At 31.8% G+C, this 19,857-nt stretch overlaps 3 protein-coding genes across 7 annotated transcripts in view; 1 reads left to right on the top strand and 2 right to left on the bottom strand.

Moving 5' to 3' along the window:
- Positions 1–15: 15 nt before the first annotated feature.
- Positions 16–15,618, bottom strand: LOC146533872 (transmembrane protein 47). 5 transcript variants are annotated; one of them, XM_085194545.1, is made up of 7 exons: positions 15,471–15,618; positions 14,969–15,040; positions 7,781–7,977; positions 6,050–6,189; positions 4,858–4,920; positions 4,565–4,695; positions 16–4,002 (listed from the first exon to the last, which is right to left on the bottom strand). In XM_085194545.1, exons 2-7 carry the CDS (start codon positions 15,020–15,022, stop codon positions 3,970–3,972), a joined length of 618 nt encoding a protein of 205 aa, XP_085050671.1. In that variant the 5' UTR covers positions 15,023–15,040; positions 15,471–15,618; the 3' UTR covers positions 16–3,969. The 5 variants fall into 5 exon arrangements, with proteins under 5 accessions (XP_085050671.1, XP_085050668.1, XP_085050669.1 ...); XM_085194543.1 differs by having other exon boundaries at positions 1,249–1,435; XM_085194544.1 differs by lacking the exon at positions 15,471–15,618 and adding an exon at positions 15,238–15,307 and having other exon boundaries at positions 1,249–1,435.
- Positions 12,028–13,996, bottom strand: LOC146533873 (uncharacterized). The gene has a single exon (XM_085194540.1). The coding sequence runs from the start codon at positions 13,948–13,950 to the stop codon at positions 13,240–13,242; it is 711 nt and encodes a 236-aa protein (XP_085050666.1). The 5' UTR covers positions 13,951–13,996; the 3' UTR covers positions 12,028–13,239.
- Positions 15,619–16,178: 560 nt separating the features above from the next.
- Positions 16,179–19,857, top strand: part of rad50 (DNA repair protein rad50) — a 25,362-nt gene continuing 21,683 nt past the window's right edge. Inside the window, exons 1-6 of the mRNA XM_085194537.1 lie at positions 16,179–16,611; positions 16,746–16,929; positions 17,778–17,963; positions 18,377–18,590; positions 19,003–19,094; positions 19,434–19,643. Of these exons, the coding sequence (XP_085050663.1) occupies positions 16,357–16,611; positions 16,746–16,929; positions 17,778–17,963; positions 18,377–18,590; positions 19,003–19,094; positions 19,434–19,643 (1,141 nt within the window). The 5' untranslated portion in view covers positions 16,179–16,356. The remainder of the gene's footprint in view (positions 16,612–16,745; positions 16,930–17,777; positions 17,964–18,376; positions 18,591–19,002; positions 19,095–19,433; positions 19,644–19,857) is intronic.

Raw genomic sequence — 19,857 nt, 5'->3', positions numbered from 1 at the left:
AAATAAAACCATGTGTACTATGTAGGTACTTTATTATTAATCTCATTGATATGACTTTTAATTTGGCTAAAGAAATAAACTTCTGGTATCTTAATTGAGTCTTAAATTTCGAGGCGCTTAATACAATAGATTCAACATCAATATAGTACATGTTATGTCGAAAACTTTACTTTCTGACAAAATACACTTAATCTGCGAAAGCATGTTAGACAAACATCAACTAGAACCTTAAAATACGACTAAAGCATACGAGGGTACTATTACAATTTAAAATTTACACTTATAAATATTATAATTTAATAAATCGAGTGTCTCTATCATGAGTTACCAACACGTGCGAAACTCGACAGAGGACGCGTAATTTATTAGTATGTTTAATTGCGCGTTAACGTTAGCGACTATAGTTAATGATTATAGTAGCTCATGATAATGATCACAAGGTTTATAAAAAATACAAACGAAAATTTTGCATAACATTGGCAGTGATTTTTTTATAAATGCTGGATATGTGAAGAATAATTTTAGAACATAAATTGAACATTCGTATATTTATTAAAATCGGTCTTTAGATGCATTCTATAAAAAGATTAGTTTTAATATTAATCTTTAACTCTAAACAAAAGAATAACGGAAATCCAATAAAATAAGTTTTGCTGTTGTTACTTAGGTACCTACATAATATAATAAGTGTCGTAAAAAGTAATCCTTTATTTTAAACGCGATGCCGTTATTGTATATATAATAACTCGATTAATATATATGAAAGTTATTTAAATCGGCGTTAGAAAGATAAGATTTCGCAGGACAGTCTTTTTAGGCTGCTTTTTGTCAGCAGCAGTCAAATCCTACCGCTATGGAAGTATTATTTCAATTGATCAGGAACTAGGGATTACAAAAAACCGTAATGAGCCATTCACATATTAACTATACAAATGACACAAAAAACCTGATATGTGAGTGCCGCACTTTTTCATGCACAAACAACTATGATCAACTTTTGCTGAGCCAAAATTGACAGCTAGAAAAGTTTCACTATGTTTGGTGACATTTAAATTCTGAACAAACTGTTTTCTAAGAGCGGTATTTATCAATAATAGAGACGTTAGAAGATATTATGCATCTTCCTTACAGTGCGGACTTAGTAACAAATGACTATCGTGTTCTTCACTATGGTAAATGATTTATTGTAAAATATATACCATTAAAATAGCAGCAAATTTACAAAAAAATATACATATGCAACCTGCTACCTCCTACGTTATAACATTGTAAGTAGGTTTAATAACTTTTTCATTTCATGGGAAAATAATGGATTTCTTTTTACTAGACCTAATATTTCAATAAGGTTATCAATCTGTCTGCATCTAAGTTTAATACTGTTAAAATATAACAAATAACATCACTGATGAGAAACCTTAGAATACGAAGGAGGGAGCTGAAAAAAGAGTAAAAAGAAATTATTATGTACAGCTAAACAACACTTGTAATTACTAAAATATTGAGTATATTTTATATGATAGAAAGAACTTGATTAAAACTAGGCAATCCATTCAATTTATTCAAATATAAATTGTGATTTCTAAAAATATTTATTATAATGATCATAACTCGATTTATCTGTATAATGCAATTCATGAAAAGTTTATAATTCTATTATATTAAGAGAGAAGCCCTACTAGTAGGTGGGGTCGCGTCGCGTAGCAGCAACTTGTAAATTTGAATATGTTCTTTTATTACGCAACCACCGGGACAAACGTATAAATAATAGACAATTCTGGATGTCTTCTTTGATTGCTTTATCAAAAAGATCACTATTTCGATTAGACATTAATGTAGTACTGTTGTTGGATAAAGATATAGCTTTTTTGCAACACAGCCCTACATGTCATTCTCCTTTCCGCTTCGATCAGATAAGACATATTACAAAATTTATACAGTACGGTCAACAAGTCGTGGCCGCCTTAAAGTTATCAGTAGACGGCTGCGCAGATTTAATTTTAGGAATTTTTCTATTTTTTATATGTTTTCTTTCCGAGTACCGAACCTAACTTTAAGGCGGCCACTACTTGTTAGTCGTACTATACATAAAACGAAGCAGAGTTGACACTACGACGACGTACTATAACCCAACGTACTAATGGAACCTCACGCTACAAGTGGTGCGCGCGTCGTAGCACGCATTATTTAAATGATTCCTTGAGCAGAAACTATGAGAGAATCGTAGTAAAAATACAAAATTTAATACTTAATTTACTTCTCTTACACCTTTATAAAAGTATGATATAAAATAAACCAATAAAAAAAATACATTAACAATAGTATAAAATAATAAATACACAGATCGATTAGTATGAAATTAAAGCCATAACATTAAATACTTAGACAATATAAGCTAGTAATGGAAATGATCCACAGAAGCCTATTTGAATACACACCAGTACTCAACCCAAACCAGTGATCAATGAAGTTTCTTAATCATCCTAAACATATTATCATAACATTAATCCATATCGCAACCACCTCACGCCGCGCCGAGGCGGCTCACAGAGATTCTATGTATCAATTATCACGTTAAACAGTATTAAGAAAATATTGAGATTATTGTGAAACATTCAATTCCAAAAGAGAATATCACCCGAATCGAAACAAAGGGTAGAATCGTACCTAATGTAAAACAGTAAAAGTACGACAAAAATATGAATCAATATAAACGACGGCGACGCTCAACGCGCCATAGTAGGGGTAACTTGCTAGAGTACAATTAATTCCATTATATAAGTCATAACCCACAACGCCGGGGTCACAAGTCATTCTCACAGTACTGGTCACTAGTGGTGTCGCCTGCCCCCACCTGCCCTCGCCTGCCCCCTCGCGCCGCGCCCCGCAGCCCCACACGCACACACGCACGCTCCGACCGGTGTACGCCGAACGATCGCCACATCACATCACTAAACGTATGTATGTATTTACACTACTAATAATAACTTAACGCGTGAATAAATAAAAAGCGACGCTCTTTGGAACGTTTCGCCTCGCGGGATCGAGTCCCGGACGAAGCGACGACGCCATTATATAAAACCTTAAAACTAAAATTAAAGGAAATATGGCCGAGAGGCGGTCCTCACTTGTATATTGTACCTGTGTACTTACAAAATAGTTTGTTTAGTAATTGAATAACAAACAGTAAATACTGCGTCTTTTAAAAAAAATATAATTTAAACGACTAAGATTAACATTGAACACAGATAAATAATGAATAACGATTACATGAAACGATCGAAAGCAGCAGAAGTAAACAAACAAAAGTGTTTAGCGTGAGCCTAACTACCGTTGCACAGACCGTTGCCGGCTGTCGACGCACACGTCCACACCGAAAGCCCGATCACATTAAATACACGCAATCTTCAATGTCCGCACAAGCCTAACAGCTAAATCTATACGAGAGTCTTACAAATTCATCCAAAAATACTTTACCATTTCGAACTACCAATATGAACATTTGTTTTTTTTTTGTTAATACCAGACAAATTTAATCATTATATAAATTAATACCCAATATTAATTTTAAAAAGTGTTGATAAACAAATCTATATGAACAACTTAAAAAAAAAACTATATTCTGGAAAACGTACAAAATTTTAACAAATTGGGGCTCGTACTTGCGCCTTTTGGAAACCATCCATGTTGGCGAAGCACGGTTCCGATAAAGCACGGGGTCAAGTCCCGCTACAGTAAATATTTTATACGTTTTCTAAAATATATTTTTGTGTAAAATAACTTAAACTTAAAAAAATATTAAGAAAGTTATCATATCAGTAAATTCGAAATTGGAACACATCGCATAGCCTTCACGGCCGGCCGTGTCCGTCCGTATACGTGTACGTGTCCGTGTGTGTGTGCGTGTGTGCGCGTGTGTGAGTGCGGCCGCTAGCGCGCTCACGGCACGAGGTCGGGCAGGCGCCCGCGACCCTAGGGGCGCCCGCCGCCTTCTCCGCTCACCACCTGGCGTAGACAGTCACAAAAGCGTTAATATCACATATATGTACATATAATAATTATCGGACAAGTATCGGGACCAGTGGCAGATTTACCTACAGGCTGACCTTACTAGACTGGAGTCTAGGATATGGAAACAGATTTCACGGATTGATCAGAAGACAGATAGACCACAAAATTTAACAAACTCGACAGTGCTTTCGACAATTATACGCGTTTTATATACGAGCTTAGCTTTCTTGTTACTGATGGAAATTGACGGCACATACGATAGCTCAAAATGATTTGCGAACATTATATACCGATATATTTTACCGATATATTTTAAAATGTTGATATATCAACAAAACCATAAGCAATTATGAAAGGCATCATTAGTAGCAAAACAAACATTTTTCATATAGTAATAACATACAGAATCTTAATTAGGTACATATATTTTTAATGATGCAACCTTTCGGTGTATATTATTTTAACAGCTTCGCCATTATTCCCGTACAACAAATACGCTGAAAGAACGGAGTGTCTAAGCACTCCGTTCTTATTAATACAATATTATTTGACTCACTTTTCGTTCCTTATAGTAAAGCTCCTCGCTCTCCTTATCGCAGAGGAGCAATACAACGGCTCCAAACAGGAAGATGGCGGCGCCCCATCCCACGCCATATGCCCACCCAAACTCCCATACTGACCTGTTACCTGTAGCATTATGCATAAATATATTAAGAAATATATCTTGTTAAGCAATAAAATTAACAGTGACCTTGACACTTTCCTTTAATTTTTTTTCTCATCCATGATACCAAGTAACTCTAATCTTATACAAAAATACAATAAATTAAAATAAAAAAATATTCTCACCTAGATTTAATTCTGCCGCGAAACATACCGGATATATTACTAGTGCTATTAAAATGCACATCACTGAAAATAAATATGAAATGGATACATTATTAATATTACAACAAAATGATATAACATATTTAAATAAATTTACAACTAATGTAATATTTTTCATTTAAATCATAAAGTGTGCGAATACAGTCCGCGGGGTCTAAGCTAAGCTTTGGATTTCTGTGAGTGTACCCTTTCTTTTGATCTAAATCAATTCATATTTCTTTATGGCTACTGGCCTGAGGCATGGTCCGTCTTTTCTGTGACGCAAGTACACTTTTTGTATGGCTGGCGTAGCGTGTTTAAATTTTTAAAGACGTTTACTGATTTCAATAAAATTTTAATCCCGCACACAGCAGAGTAGACGACGGGAACCTTGTGTTAAGACAATTAAAATTATTTTTGTTTAAATTTATTTGATTAGCATTAAGCTATTACAAATATTTATTATTCGCTTTTTTGTAACGTTCATTATCCATAACAATGTATCGAGAAAAACATTTCGGGGAAAACTTAAGGATACTTTAAATTGTTATTATAGTTAATATTTAAATATGTTGTACCTGTCAAAATTTGTCATAGTACTCTGTGGTCATGTTAATAAACGTGACGAGGTTGGCCTACACGGTAGGCTGGACACAAAACAAGAAAAATATGATACTTCAAACAATGATGTAACCTAATAGTCACTTTGATCAAAACTTTCAATTTAACAAGTAACAAAAATATATATGGATATTAAATGTATGTGTATAATAGCCATTGTATATACACATATATTTTTGTTAAGCCATTCAAGATTCTAGGGTCAATTTAATAAAAACAAAAAAATACTTTATTCTAAACATTTCTAATAAAAAAACCATCAATAGGTCTTATTGCGAAAGATTGTACGACAGACATTCCTTCAGGCTTATTTATATTTTTATTAACAAACAACATCATCAACTAAATTGAGGGGCGCAAGCGTATGTCTGTGAGCGCGACAGGTTGTGCGTTCAATTTCCACTCGTATCGCAATGCGAAAGAATTCGGCGAAAAATAGAGGACGGAGTGTCTTAAGACTAGGTTCCCTCTCCCTACCCTGCTTAGTGCGGGATAGAGCGTGAAGCTAATAAAGGATCATTACATAAATATATACAATAATATATGTACATACGTGCAAGAGACATGGCGAGCACTGCAAACCGGTAGTAGCGGAACTTAGTCCTATGGTCAGTGGAGCGCAGGCCGAGCCCCGTGAGCAGCGCGCCGCACACGTCTGCCGCCAGCGTCGCCACGCACAGGCCCGCCGCCGCCCTGGATATACATTCATCATTGATAACAGACATAACGATTGTCATGAATATTGGTAACTACATATGTAGGTACTAGTTAATAAAATACATACAAAAATTTCAAGTGTAAAAATGTCTGAATTGACTGTTTTGTACTTTATAAACTGAAATTTCGAACAAAATATTTCATATCGACATAACTTTCTTATTTATTTATTTATTCATTTTAAATAATACAAGCACTGAATAGGAAGGGAAATTTGCAAAAATACAATAGTGAAAATTGCTCTTAAATCGGTTTCGGTTCTGAGATTAGAAACGACGAAATTAAATACAGAGAATTCATTGGCTTGGGCTCTATTATATTGAAGTATTAATAGATAATAGATATTCCCATGTACAGACAGCAATCAGTTACATCTATATTATATGTAGTTTACAGATTTAGAACGTTACATGTATTATAAAAATATTCATTTAATAATATATCTTATCCGAGAACAAAGGATATAACAAAAAAAAAACAGCCCAATATAATATAGCAGTAAAAATACTATCTTACAATAATAATTAAAAAATATACCACGATTAAAAATATATTAATAGAATATGTATTTTTAATCATTTGCGTGGTGTCACTACAGGAAAGAGCTTCTTGCAATTCTTATCTCGACCCACATATCGCAATGATAAAATATTAATAATAAACTGCATTTTTACATATACTAGTCATATCTCAAAGAGGAAATATAATTCTATAAAAAAAACTAACTAAGTAAACATTTTGCACTTAACCGACTTCATGAGGTTGTGGAAGTAGTTTCGCACTTGGAGTAGCTCTTTAGAAAATAAAACTGAGTTTTGCATAAATGCATATAGGTATTCTCTAGCTAGACTAGAGTCTAGCCACAGTTCAATCAATTTATCTCAATTTATTTGGTTTTATTAGTAAGTAATAATGTCATTAATCGGGTTGATAAAATTTTTTGGGTTGTTAATATTTCACAATGCTCCATAATAATACTGGTAGAGAAGCAAGGAATAATTTGTACCATAGAAGACTTGAGTGTCAAGACGAAAGCCATGTTGGATCACGTAACCGCTATACAGGCACATCACGTAAGATGAAAAAATGCAAGAGCTCTTCTAACAACGTGATGCTGCGTTTAATTTTTTTAAGAGATATATTTTACAGTTATTTTTTTAATCTTCACCCTTATGTTTTAGGTTTCTTTGAAATAAAAAACTTAAAACGTAAAGGTTATCGCCATATATGCCATATATGTATATCATTTACATTTTGAATTGGATAGATATATGTGTAATTAAATTGGAAAAGTACATCCAGACAAAATACATATATAAACAGTTTCTTTTACACATAATAGGTATATATGAACAGTACAGAACAGAACAGTCCGTTAAAGTTGGGTGTAATAATTCATTTGAATTTAATATTTGGCAAAAACACAACATTTTGTTGAAAACTGAGGCAGGTATGTTTCAATTTTAACTTGTTACAGAAGGGTTAGTCATGATTACATTACAGAAAAAAAATAAGGAAAAGAGTAATATTAAGTACTTTTTCCAAAATTTTTTTATAGGTAATTTACTTGATATATGGCGCGGGCCTTGCAGCGTAACAGCCAGGTTGAGCCGTAATGTCGAAGGGGAGCGGCGTCGGCGCCTCGGGGTCTATGCAGTGCATAAACAGACCCTGTCTCCATCCCGCCGCCATCAGCCAGTCGGCAGACGCCAGCCCCAACACCATTAGTATCACTACCAGTAGCCCGCATATTAACGCGATTACCTGCAATTTAAGAAATTTGTGTGAAATTTGTGTGACACTTGTGGATAATTAATGTTCGAGAAATCACTAACAATTGTGTAATATTAAACTAGGTACAGCCAGTTATATATTAAAAAAGTCGTGATAATAAATGGTTTTTTTTTACTTTGGCCTTGTTAGGCCAAATTAAAAAAAAAAACAATAACTCCTGTTAATCAACAAAAGCCATCATACGTTAATTTTTCCAAGACTTCGGCGAAAAATTTAAAACATAAGACTAAAATCTACTGCAGCATAGTCTTTAAAGATTTAAAAATATATATTTACGTAAAAGGTAAATATTCCATATTTTTTCACATAAATCCAACATGGAAAATTATCTCTTAGTTCTTAGTTCCTCGTTAGTGAGACCTATTTATTTTATGGAATGAATCTAGACAGTTCTCATCGTTTTTCAGTTCTCTGCAGTGAATAAATTATATTCTCAAACAAGCATTGCATCGCTCCGCAGGGCGAAGGAGATTGTAATCAGAAGGACGCAATTATCTCAACTTCAAAATAAATAATAAAATTACGAGGATCATTAATGATAAATGGCTGGCTTATGATTTATTTTAAAACAAGCATGTAATTTATCTAGTCTTCGATAATAAAGAGGGACTATCATATTATTATATTTCAAAATAATTTATTATTTTGAAGAAGATTGCATTATTTATTTATTTTAAAAAAATAAACTGAGTTGAATTCAAAGCTACGTTTTGAGTCGACACCAGAGCGAAGAAAATAAAATATAAAATTTAAATAAATATTTCATTTCCTCAAGTGCGAGTGCGTTTCTCTATAAATGTTATTTCTAACTTATTCCTCCACTTCTTAACTAAATATAATATTCTAGATTTATTTAATCTAACTTCACCGTACAATACATACAATATTTGTATACAACAATATACAAATCTCCAACAATAAGCATCAAAACAAAGCATTCCTCGCCCCGTCAGACTTAGGTAGTTCGTCATCCATCAAGCTCGCGCCTTGCAATAAGCCAAAGTGGAACTAGATATTATACGGATTGTACGCTAAGGGTAAGAAAAACGTGAAAGTGAGAGGTATGTCGCATGGGTGTCTCGAGGAGAAGCGGGGGCTGCGGGGGCACATCGATCGGGGGCGACTGCGCGCTGGGTACGTAGTGAGTACTTGATTGATATCAGCTGTTAGTGGAATCAAACGTCTTCAGAAAACAATAAAAATTATATGTGTTTACAAGTACGTTTATGACAAGATAGTAAAGTATTTTTCTATTAAATTCATGAAAGTGAATTTTGAAATCAAACAGTTCGAAAACAATACAATAATAGCATTTATTTCTCAATACCATTGTCATAAATACACAGTTAAATCTATGAAAGGAAAATATGCTTCAATATACAGGAAGCATTCAACATTAAGATGAAAACCAATTTTTTATTTAAAACTACCGTACGCATATGTTACAAAATCGTTTAGGTACGTTTATAGCATTCTTTTATCGATTCATCAAAGTGAGTCACGTCCCAAGGAATTTACTTTTGACTCAATGCAAACAATGTATGTATACTTTAAAAAACAAAGCGAAGCACTCTTATGGAAACTGCCGAGCGAGGCACCGTTTTAAAATCGGTGAAAGTTTGTAAACAGAAGGGTGAACGAACAGCTTACATCGACACATACGAAATTACAGACAGAAATCTACAATATAGCATGAAGCTGGAATATAATAACTATGTACATTTAAAAAAATCGGCCAAGTGCGAGTCGCACTCGCCCACCGAGAGTTCCATATCAATTTCAGGGTTGTAGGTCAACCGGAAGTACAACTTATGAAAGTTGACAAACTAAAGTTTGCGGATGTAGGCGCTCTCGTTTTGTATGAAATGAACTACAATTATAAATTAGCATTAGTTTTTATCTGTTATACGTACGAACGAGAACGTAAGCTAAATAATTAAGAATATTCAGCACCTTATTTTTCTTTCACTAAAATAATGTAACACGCTTTTATTATTTTTTAAGTGTCTTAGTTCTTATTAAAATTAATTTATTTTTAAATTTTTAATTCATTTTATTAACAACTTGTTTAATTAACAAACTTGTTCTTAAAAAAGATCTTTTTTCATAATTATTCTTTTTCCTTTATTGGTATCTACTGTAAAATCTCACATCATGCTCGATTTCTTAACTGTAGATTCACGGGAAGCCTTTAAGTACAGTTTTCGTACACATGAAGGAAAAAGCAGTAGCTTGTTTGCTGCTAGCTTTTTTCTTGCTCTAAAGAACCGTACACTTGAATATTTGACATTAATTACAGCTTGATTCCTGAATCTTCGCGCTTCGATCTCGAGATAAATGTTGTAGACATATTGACAGTCGGACAACAAGATGGTCTGATGAGGTACGAACCCTAAAAAAATATGTTATATTGTCTATACGTTACTTACGTTTCTTGTAAATTACCTATTTACAATAAAACTAAATTGCACATTCGCAGCGTCCTAACTTAGAATACATTTTTTAAAGCAGTCGGTGTGATATTAAAAATGTCCGTATTAAAAATGTCCGTATTAAATTTAGTACCGAATAATATTAGTATACACATATAATTTGTTATTTATATAATTGGTAACGTGATTGGAACAACTGGTACCATAATTTTTATATGAAAATATTAGTTTCTTGCAAATTCATCAAGAGTTAAGGATTTAAAATAGTATACCACTTGAACCAAAAAGTAAAAAAAAAAAAAAAGAATGAATATGCATTTCAAAGACAAAGTTTCAAGCTTTCGAATGCTTTTAGCCCGAATAAGCTATGAATCTTTGTTTACGTTAACCCCTTAATAAACTTTTGACGTTATTGCCATTGCCAAATATTTTAATTTAGACTATGATAAGGGTTTTTATTATGAACTTAAATCAAAGAGACATTTCACAAGACATCTCGAATAAATGAGATATATTGAACTCTCTTATGTGATTTTTTATTTAATAAGTATTAATAATTAATATTATTCTTTTAATGTTTTAGATATAGAATGTCAACGCCTCCTGATAAATAAAGACAATGGTATATGTTTTACTCACGTAGAAAAATAAAAATTTAGAGTACATAACCTAATTTTATACTACCGAAAAGATTTAACCAAAATGAAGTTAAAATAAAAGCTGATAAAACAACCTGGGCAATCTGATTGGCCGGCATCTCGTCTTGGTCAGACGCGAACTGCGGCGGCGGCGGCAGGACGGGCGGCAGGGCGCGCGGGTGCGAGCGGAGCCCGCTCGGGCTAGCTCCCGCGCGCCCCTGCATGCGCGCACGCTCCGCTGGACCGCGAAGACCACAAGTGACGCACTCCTAACACATCGCTCGTCACGTGTCACGTGGTATAGTGTTGTTCGAGACAATACTTATTTATCTAACAATATACGACTCGCGGTCACTTTTATTTTTCTGATATACGTTCTCAGGTGTATATGACAAAGATTATGTATTTTAAAGTTTTAAAAATATTTTTTGTATATAATATATAGCTTAAATGCGTAAAATTAAAAATATTGTGAAAGAAGGCTTTAAAAGTATGTAGTACGTACCTCTTTATTTTAGATTAATTTTAGGAATAAGGATTTGCACGGGTTTTTGTGACGAAGTTAGAGAAGTATCAATATAATAAAAATAAATAATATGGTATGGCAAGAAAAATAACTACATTAGTAGTAGTCTTTAATTTTCTTATCATGATATTAAGTATGTTACATATATATGTAACATACTTAATTTATAAATTGTTACATATATATGTTGTTATATAACAACAACATATTCAAATCACAGTGAAACTATGTGAGGACTCTTAAGACTAAGCTTAAATTAAAATCCTATAGTATTTCGTGCAGAGAATACAGGACAGTAAATCCATGTATAATTTGAAAAATATAAAATAAATCACAAATAATTTAAAAAAAAAACAAATTATTTTGACTAATGTTATTATTTGTCTTTTAAGGATGGTAAATCAACGAAATTCAAAAGAAACCATTAAATTGACAAATATTTTATTAATTTAACTATCAGAGCTCACAAGTCACAACAACAGTATAAAACAAAAGCTCTTACAAAAGACAAAATAAATATAAGGGAACGACAAGAAACAATGAAGCTTTCGTGAATTGCCATCAATATTAAAATACGATGTTTTGTCCAAGCTTTCATAACTTAGAGCTTTTCACAAACATATATAAAGTAATAAAAAAGCATTAAGTATTGACAATACTAAAATATATGCGTAATAAGCGTGAATGATACGTCATGAATTTTATGGTTTAAAAATATACACGAGTTGAAAAATACAAGAATAAAATTATTCTAAGCTTAGGCAAAGTGTATTAAAGTCATAATATTATAATAATAATAATTGTATAAAAACATTCAAATATTAATACTTTTAAATGTTTATGTAAGTATCCACCCACTACAACTTTCTGTTTAATATTAAAAAATGTAACGCAAATATAAATAATATATTTTGTACTAATTCTGAAAATCTGTGTCATGGGATTCAGTTCACGAAATTAGGCCAAACAGTGACGTTTTAAGTAACAATTGGTATGGTAGAGACGCACGTTGATATGACTCCTCTACATAGTATGTCGTGTTTATAATCAAGTATATTTGCAAAAAATCACCGAGAGAATATTTTATTATATCTATTTAAATAGATCAAAACATTATATTAATTCGCCCAATTTTTTAGTTAAACTTGTGAGTTTTGCGCATTGAGACGCGCCGACTTGCTTGCTCTACACAAAAATCCCTTTTGATTCTATGCAAGTAGATTGTTTAAAAAGACACACCTTTAAAATATTACTACTGATAGCTGTTTCAATTAGATTAAATACTGGGAGAAATTAAAACAATGTATAGAAAATAAACAAGCAATATTCGAAAGCAAGGTGTATTTTGCTGGGCGGCAAGACCGGGCGACTCGACGCCTGACGCGAGACTGCCCGCCCGCCGCCCCTGCACCCCACATCTGCTTCAGCCACCCTTCCGCGCTCCAACAAAACGCAAATTACAGAGATATATTAATTAGCAAAACTGCTACTTATATATTTTTATTCTACTATAATTTAAAACTGTGTTTAGCACATTACGATTACGTATAATAGGCGTCGTGCATCTAACAAAGCGGTTAATTGACCAATATATTTTTTATTTTAAATTTGTTTTATTAAAAAGTCTTCTCGCTATTCACACCTGAGTAATTTGTAAGGGTGGACGAGGAGGCTCGCGCTGGGAAGATTGTCGACGTCGTCGGCCACAAAAGCTTTGAAGAACTCTAATTTGATGAGAACAATCCAACATTGACGGAAATTTAAAGCATTTTGACGATTTACTCGCTCCAAATGTAGCAATCATGCGGTCTCCGGGTTTAGATGTGTCATAAACTATCTTCGGACTATCAATATCATCAGAGTTTGGCGCGACACGATATTTAGCTCCTGATATTGCTTTTTTTATACCATTTACTTCACGAACTGATTGTTTCTCATCACAATTTTGTATTTGGGATTCCATATTCCTCGTACTCAGTTGTATTGTTGGAAAGGAAATAAAGTCATCTTCTCTTCGAAAAAAACGTCTTATTTTCTGTAATATTGTATGTGGAGGTTCCGTATTTGTGCCAACAGTGCAATAGCGTGGCCTATCGTTGTCTATAGGAACCGTCGTCGGAGCATAAGGTTGCGAGGAAAGAGTCGACGCGCGCCTCGGAGATAAGTCTTCATCTTGAAAATCTTGTTGATAAGCCAGTTGCAATGTACTAATACTTAGTACAGGCTCTGGCGGTGGCCAAAGTTCCCTCGTTGGGGGTACAGGCGAAGGTCGCTCTCCTAGCATACGTCTCGCGAGCTCCGTAGGTTGCCACAAAGAACTCGCTGCTAAGTTGCCGTGTGTTTGCATCACGATCCCAGTGATCACTAACGGTGCAAAGCATATGGGCTAATCCAATACTAAGGTTTTGCGCACTTGACAGTATTCTCAGATAAAAACGTGCACCTATAATCATTCGCTTCATAATTGAATTATAAGTAACTTTACGAAAAATTAAATGTTTAATTGCGTTTATATTATTTATTTTTATTTAAAGAATTGAAATCGTCAAGACTAAATTTATCCTTGCAATAAAGATAACAGTAGCACTGCAGCCAGAGTGATTAAAAAATATCAAGTGTCTTATTGAAATTCATAGTGAAAATACTTTCGCATCCAAAGTATATTTAGACAAGTGCAGGGAGAGAGTGCAAGAGAGCTCTTTACTACTACTCTACACACAAGCTCCCTAAAAGTATAAAAAGTGGAGTCACTCAATGGAATTTCTTTATCTATATCTATACATATAATAGGAAAGTAAAAATGGTGCATCTGTACATTGAATATATTAACAAAATAATAATTGAGGAACAAATATAGAGCCCACATTCACAAAAACAAAAATTGTCTGTTTATTTGTATGTTTGTACACGCTAATCTCCAGAACTACTGGGTGGATTTGAATGAAGCTTTTTTGCTCGTATAGCTATAATGTCTAGCCAACATCTAGGCTATATAAGAATTGAATGTTAAATGAAATGAGATTATTAATAAGACCTAATAATTTAAAATAACAAAAACAAAGAGTACCTCCACACAGTATCTATGAATAAGGGAGCAACACTGTGGGCGGGCCGCAAGTTTTCTAAATAAGTGACTATGACTTACTTAAGGCAAACACTTAAACCATGCCTTCATACAAAGTAGACTCTCATATACTAACAATACATTTTAAATAATGAATGAACTTTAAATTTAATTATATTGAGTTACCCAAACACACATAAGTTCTTATGAGTTCCTTAATTACTTTACATTTCTTAAAATTAATAAGGAAATAACAGTAACAAAAATTAAATATAAATAGAGAGATTACACTACTACTCACTTTAAGTGGCCTTGTAATTGTCACAGTCTCAATCATCGTAGTAGAAGCCATCATTCTTTCGTATATCTTCACCTACAAGCAATAACAATATTTATGAACTAATTTAAAATTATGTAAGGTGTCATTCAAGTGCATTTAGAAATATATATCTACAAGCAAATCTTTGTATTAAACTAACATTTTTTTTTTTTATATGATAGATAAGTATATTACTATAATCTACAAAATAAAAAAAAATACTAGCAGATAATATAGTGCATCTCACTCACAATAAGAAATACTTAAAATACGAGGTCACTAATATAAAATAGCTCGACTTTAGATATTATTACAATTCAATATATTACATTACTCATCTTAAATTTCAGTTTATTTATATTGCAAGTAACCAACACACGTTATAATAAAACATGTATCACAATTTTGTTTACATGGTAATAACTAGCAACTACTCCATTGTTAATGTGCTGCTCATAATAGCTATAAAATCTGTAAAACTTACGTGTAATTATTTAAATAAATATATTTTACATTGAAAGAACTAATATAACAAAGGCAACAAATAAAATCAATACAATGAAATTAAGATATGTTTTAGAGTTAAAAATTGACACAATAACATAGCTACTCTCTTAAATCTCAGCTCTCGAGTCTGATTTAGTGATGCTCATTGCTCATGCTTGCGATTAATTGAATCGAACATAACATCGATTTTTTGTGTCGATATTCTATGTATGTCTTGTGATATTTTTAAACATATCATAGATCTTACAGAATTGTAGTTGAATTAAAGTTTAAAGAACTACTTAGAAACACTTAATTGGTTAAAGAATATTTTCGACTCCTGACTCCTTCTATTTTGGAAAAAATTATGATTTGTTTATGTGTATATCGATATAAAATTATTTATGCGATGCATTTGCTTACCATTATATTTTATATAATTCAGTTTTTATCTGCTGTATATAAGCTGTATTTGTTGAAAAATTCCTCTATTTCATAATTGTTATTTATTAAAGAAGTAACTTGGATTATATTTAATTTGCACATATTTCATATCAAGTCATGATGATTACAAGTTTGAGAACTGATACATTTTACTAGTCGCCATAAACAACGAAATAAATAAAAAACCTGTTAAAATTGTCGAAACAGATAATATAAACACGGATTAAGGAACATATACTTTATGACTAAGCTGTCAAAATTTAACTACATGAGAATTTCAATATGAATCCGATTTATAAAGTTTAGATAATTTTCTTTACTTCCCAAGAATTTCTTTTGCACAGCTTCGATATAATTTTTTATAGGAATATATGATATTGATGAATGGTAGTAAGAAATTGTTTTTAATATCATTCTTAAGATTCCTGAGTTAAATTGAAATGGCGGGAATAAAATATTTAGCAGTAAGAGGAATTCGAAGTTTTGGACCAGAAGATAATGATGAACAACGAATCTCTTTTGAGAAACCATTAACATTAATACTCGGACAAAATGGATGTGGTAAAACTACTATCATTGAATGCTTACGATATGCTATAACTGGGCAAATGCCACCGGGTAGTAGAAATGAATGTTTTGTTCATGATGCTAAAGTAAATAGGTCCACCGAAGTCCTAGGACAAGTAAAGTTAAAGGTAAATAAATATAATTAGTATATTTTATTAGAAAGATATTTTTTCAATCCTATTAAAAATTTATATGCATTGTTTGATGATGATTTGATTTTATATGTATACTACAGTATATTTTAAATATTTTTTAATTTTAGATTGTAAATGCTAAAGATAAACAATTAGAAGTATCTAGATCTATGAGAGTCACTGCTTATCTGAACAAGAAGCCAAAATTTCAAACATTGGAGTCATTCTTGTCAGTCATAGACGAAAGTGGTAAAACCAAGGATATTTCATCTAGATGTGCAGATTTAGATTTTGTAATGCATGAAGAATTAGGTAGGTGTTAATTTATAAAGTTCTTTAGATTAAGATCCATAATAATTTTGCTAAATGGAAAATTAATAAAATAGTCTGTGGTATACAGCTTTAGTGGACAGGAAAAAAAAACGAAAATTATGGCTGATTGTAATCAAAAATTATATATTACTTTAGTGATAAGAGTGTAACAGTAAATATGATGGTTGTGGATTTGTTCACAACTCAGTAAATTATTTAAATAGATTTCATTACCCTAATTATGAGTCTAACTTCATAATGGTAGGGATTGGTATAGGAAAGTATCATGGAAAGATTCATGAAGTTGGGGATTGGGAGTTTGAAGTTGTTAAATATTTATAATATTATAAAATGTATGAATAATGATATAGTATTTTTTTTTTACCATAACTTATGTATGTGACACTGAGGCTAAGGTATGATGGGCACTACAAATTTTACAACCTGAATTTGGAAAGATAATCATAATAGGAGTTTACATTTTGTTACTGATTTTCCATTCTGTTTACAGATGTAAAATTATTTTATATTATTAATTTCTGCAATAAAATATTTTTTTAAAATAAATTTTATTGCCAATTTCTGTTATGGTGTTAGCTGTTCCTTTGATTGTGATTTTTGTTGATTTTTTAGTAAATAAAGTTTTTTGTACTTATTTTTTCTTTGTACTAAGTGCTAGGACTTCATCATGACAATAAAAAATCTGTGAAAACAAGTCTCACTTAGACTTCCCCCCACTCCCAAAATTGTCTGAAACATTTATTTTGGATTTGCTTACAATTTCGGATGGTTATTTTTATTTTTGATATCCAACACCGGCAACAGATTTATTTGGAATTTTGTTTAAGGAGTCTCCAAAGCCATATTAAACTCTGTCATATTCTGCCACCAAGAAGATTCGAGTTGGCCTTTAGATGAGGGAAAAAAAGTAAAGGAAAGATTTGATGAAATCTTTGATGCTGACAAGTATAGTGACTGCTTTGATCGTCTAAGAAAGATTAGAAAAGAGTATGCCACTAACATTAAACTATTGGGTAAAATATTTTATAAGATAAAGTTTAGTTATTTGTTTTTTTAATACTAAAAAACTAAGTTTCCTGCTGTAGCCAACAGCATGAAGCTGCAAGCATTTAAAAAACTATGGTTAAAAATTATTATTTCAAGTTAAGAACAATATGTATTTCAATATAAACTATATTTTTTTTGTATTTCGAGACCTGTGTTGGTAAGTTATAATAAGAGTATCAGAATTTTAACATATTTTGTTAGAAATGTATGCCTTAATATTTCTATGACTGAGACAGTTTCCAAGAGTTGCAAGTTTGAGTCCTACTATAATATATTTTTTAAATTAACAATATTTATCTAAAACAATATGTTTTAAATGGTTTTGTTGAATCACTAAACTGCAAACCACGTCTATCTAAACTTGAAAAATCTATTACAGATCAAGAAGTATCATTTTTGAAGGAAAAGAAACAAGACTTAGATAAGAAAAAATTAGACCTTGTCAATACTGAATCTCAAATTTCTGAGGCTGAAATTAAAATTGCCAAATTAGGTCATGAATTGAAGCCAATAACTGAGAAATTAAATGCTATTGAGACTTTACAGAAAAATTTAGTAGATTTTGAAACAAAGAGGGAAAAGATTAAGACTAGGTATAAATTAATTTTAATAAATTATGAATAAAATGTGAGAGTTATTTTAAAACCAACTAATTGTTAATATGTTTGAATTACATAAAATTTAGAAAAATCAAAAAAATATATATGGATTTAGTAATCATACAAGATATGCAATGTTATTTAAAAACATGCAAATACACAAAACTCAACTCTGTGCTTTGTGTTATTACCAAATCGACGAAATAAAAAACTAATTCCACTGAGCATGAAGTTACAATCTTCCTTATGTATCCTATTCCGATTCCTTATTGATCTTGTGTGTAATATTTTGACGGTAATTAAAGCCAGATATATAAATGATGCTAATCTTTTTTATATATATATTATACAATATTTATTGTTATATATTTAAATAAATGAATTTAAAGTATATATCAAACTGTAGATTAGAGCACAGCAAAAATGAAGAACAAGATTTAAAAAAATCTATCCAAAACATGTACGAAGGAACAACAGAAGAGCTTCTGGAAAACATAGGTACGAAAAATATCAATAATTGTAACAGTTTTATTATTAAAATATGTAACTATTGCTTCCCAGTAAGAATGGTTAATTTATTGATTTTTTTTTAATAAAGTATCCATTACATAAAAATAACTTAGAAGTTTCGTTTTTGTTATACATTTACTATGTTAGCCATAAATAATAATATTCAAAATAATTTTATATATTAATATATGATACAAAACTTGTGTGAACAAAACTTCTAGGTGTAGAATTGCAAAAGATGTTACGTCACCCTGTTTTACAGACGAGTGTATTAACAAAATTCATAAAATATATGAAGCTCCTAAGCTATATATTGTGTGTTTATAGCTAACTACGGTGCTACTGCTAAAACAAAACAAGCGGAACTGGATGATTCATACAAAAAGAATTTCTCATTCAACAAAGAAGAAGAGAGGATCGCAAATGAAAAAACTTCAAATGAAGTTAAATTTAACAAACTTATTCTGTTGGAGAGTCAAAATCAAGATAAAATAGATAAAAGGAATGTAATGATTGTTGAAACGGCTAAACTTGCGGGTATGTCATTATATTTATAATTCACTTATACGGGCGTGGTAACGCCGTGTGTTTCACGACGTATAATATACTGACAGTAAACGCACAGTTGTGGATTCGATTTCCATTGGGTGGAATAAATTATTTTCGTTCACATTGTTGCTCTGCTGGTAAAGATACAAAGTGCAGCATTGAGTTCCGCCACTCGCTCATGCTTCGAAAATCGGGCGATGCG

The sequence above is a fragment of the Heliconius melpomene genome, chromosome 12 (genome assembly GCF_056956725.1).
Source record: "Heliconius melpomene rosina isolate 202511_hmr_F chromosome 12, ASM5695672v1, whole genome shotgun sequence".
NCBI lineage: Eukaryota > Metazoa > Arthropoda > Insecta > Lepidoptera > Nymphalidae > Heliconius > Heliconius melpomene.
The sequence above is the reverse complement of the archived record's forward strand: the minus strand, read 5'-3'. Positions and strand labels throughout refer to the sequence as shown.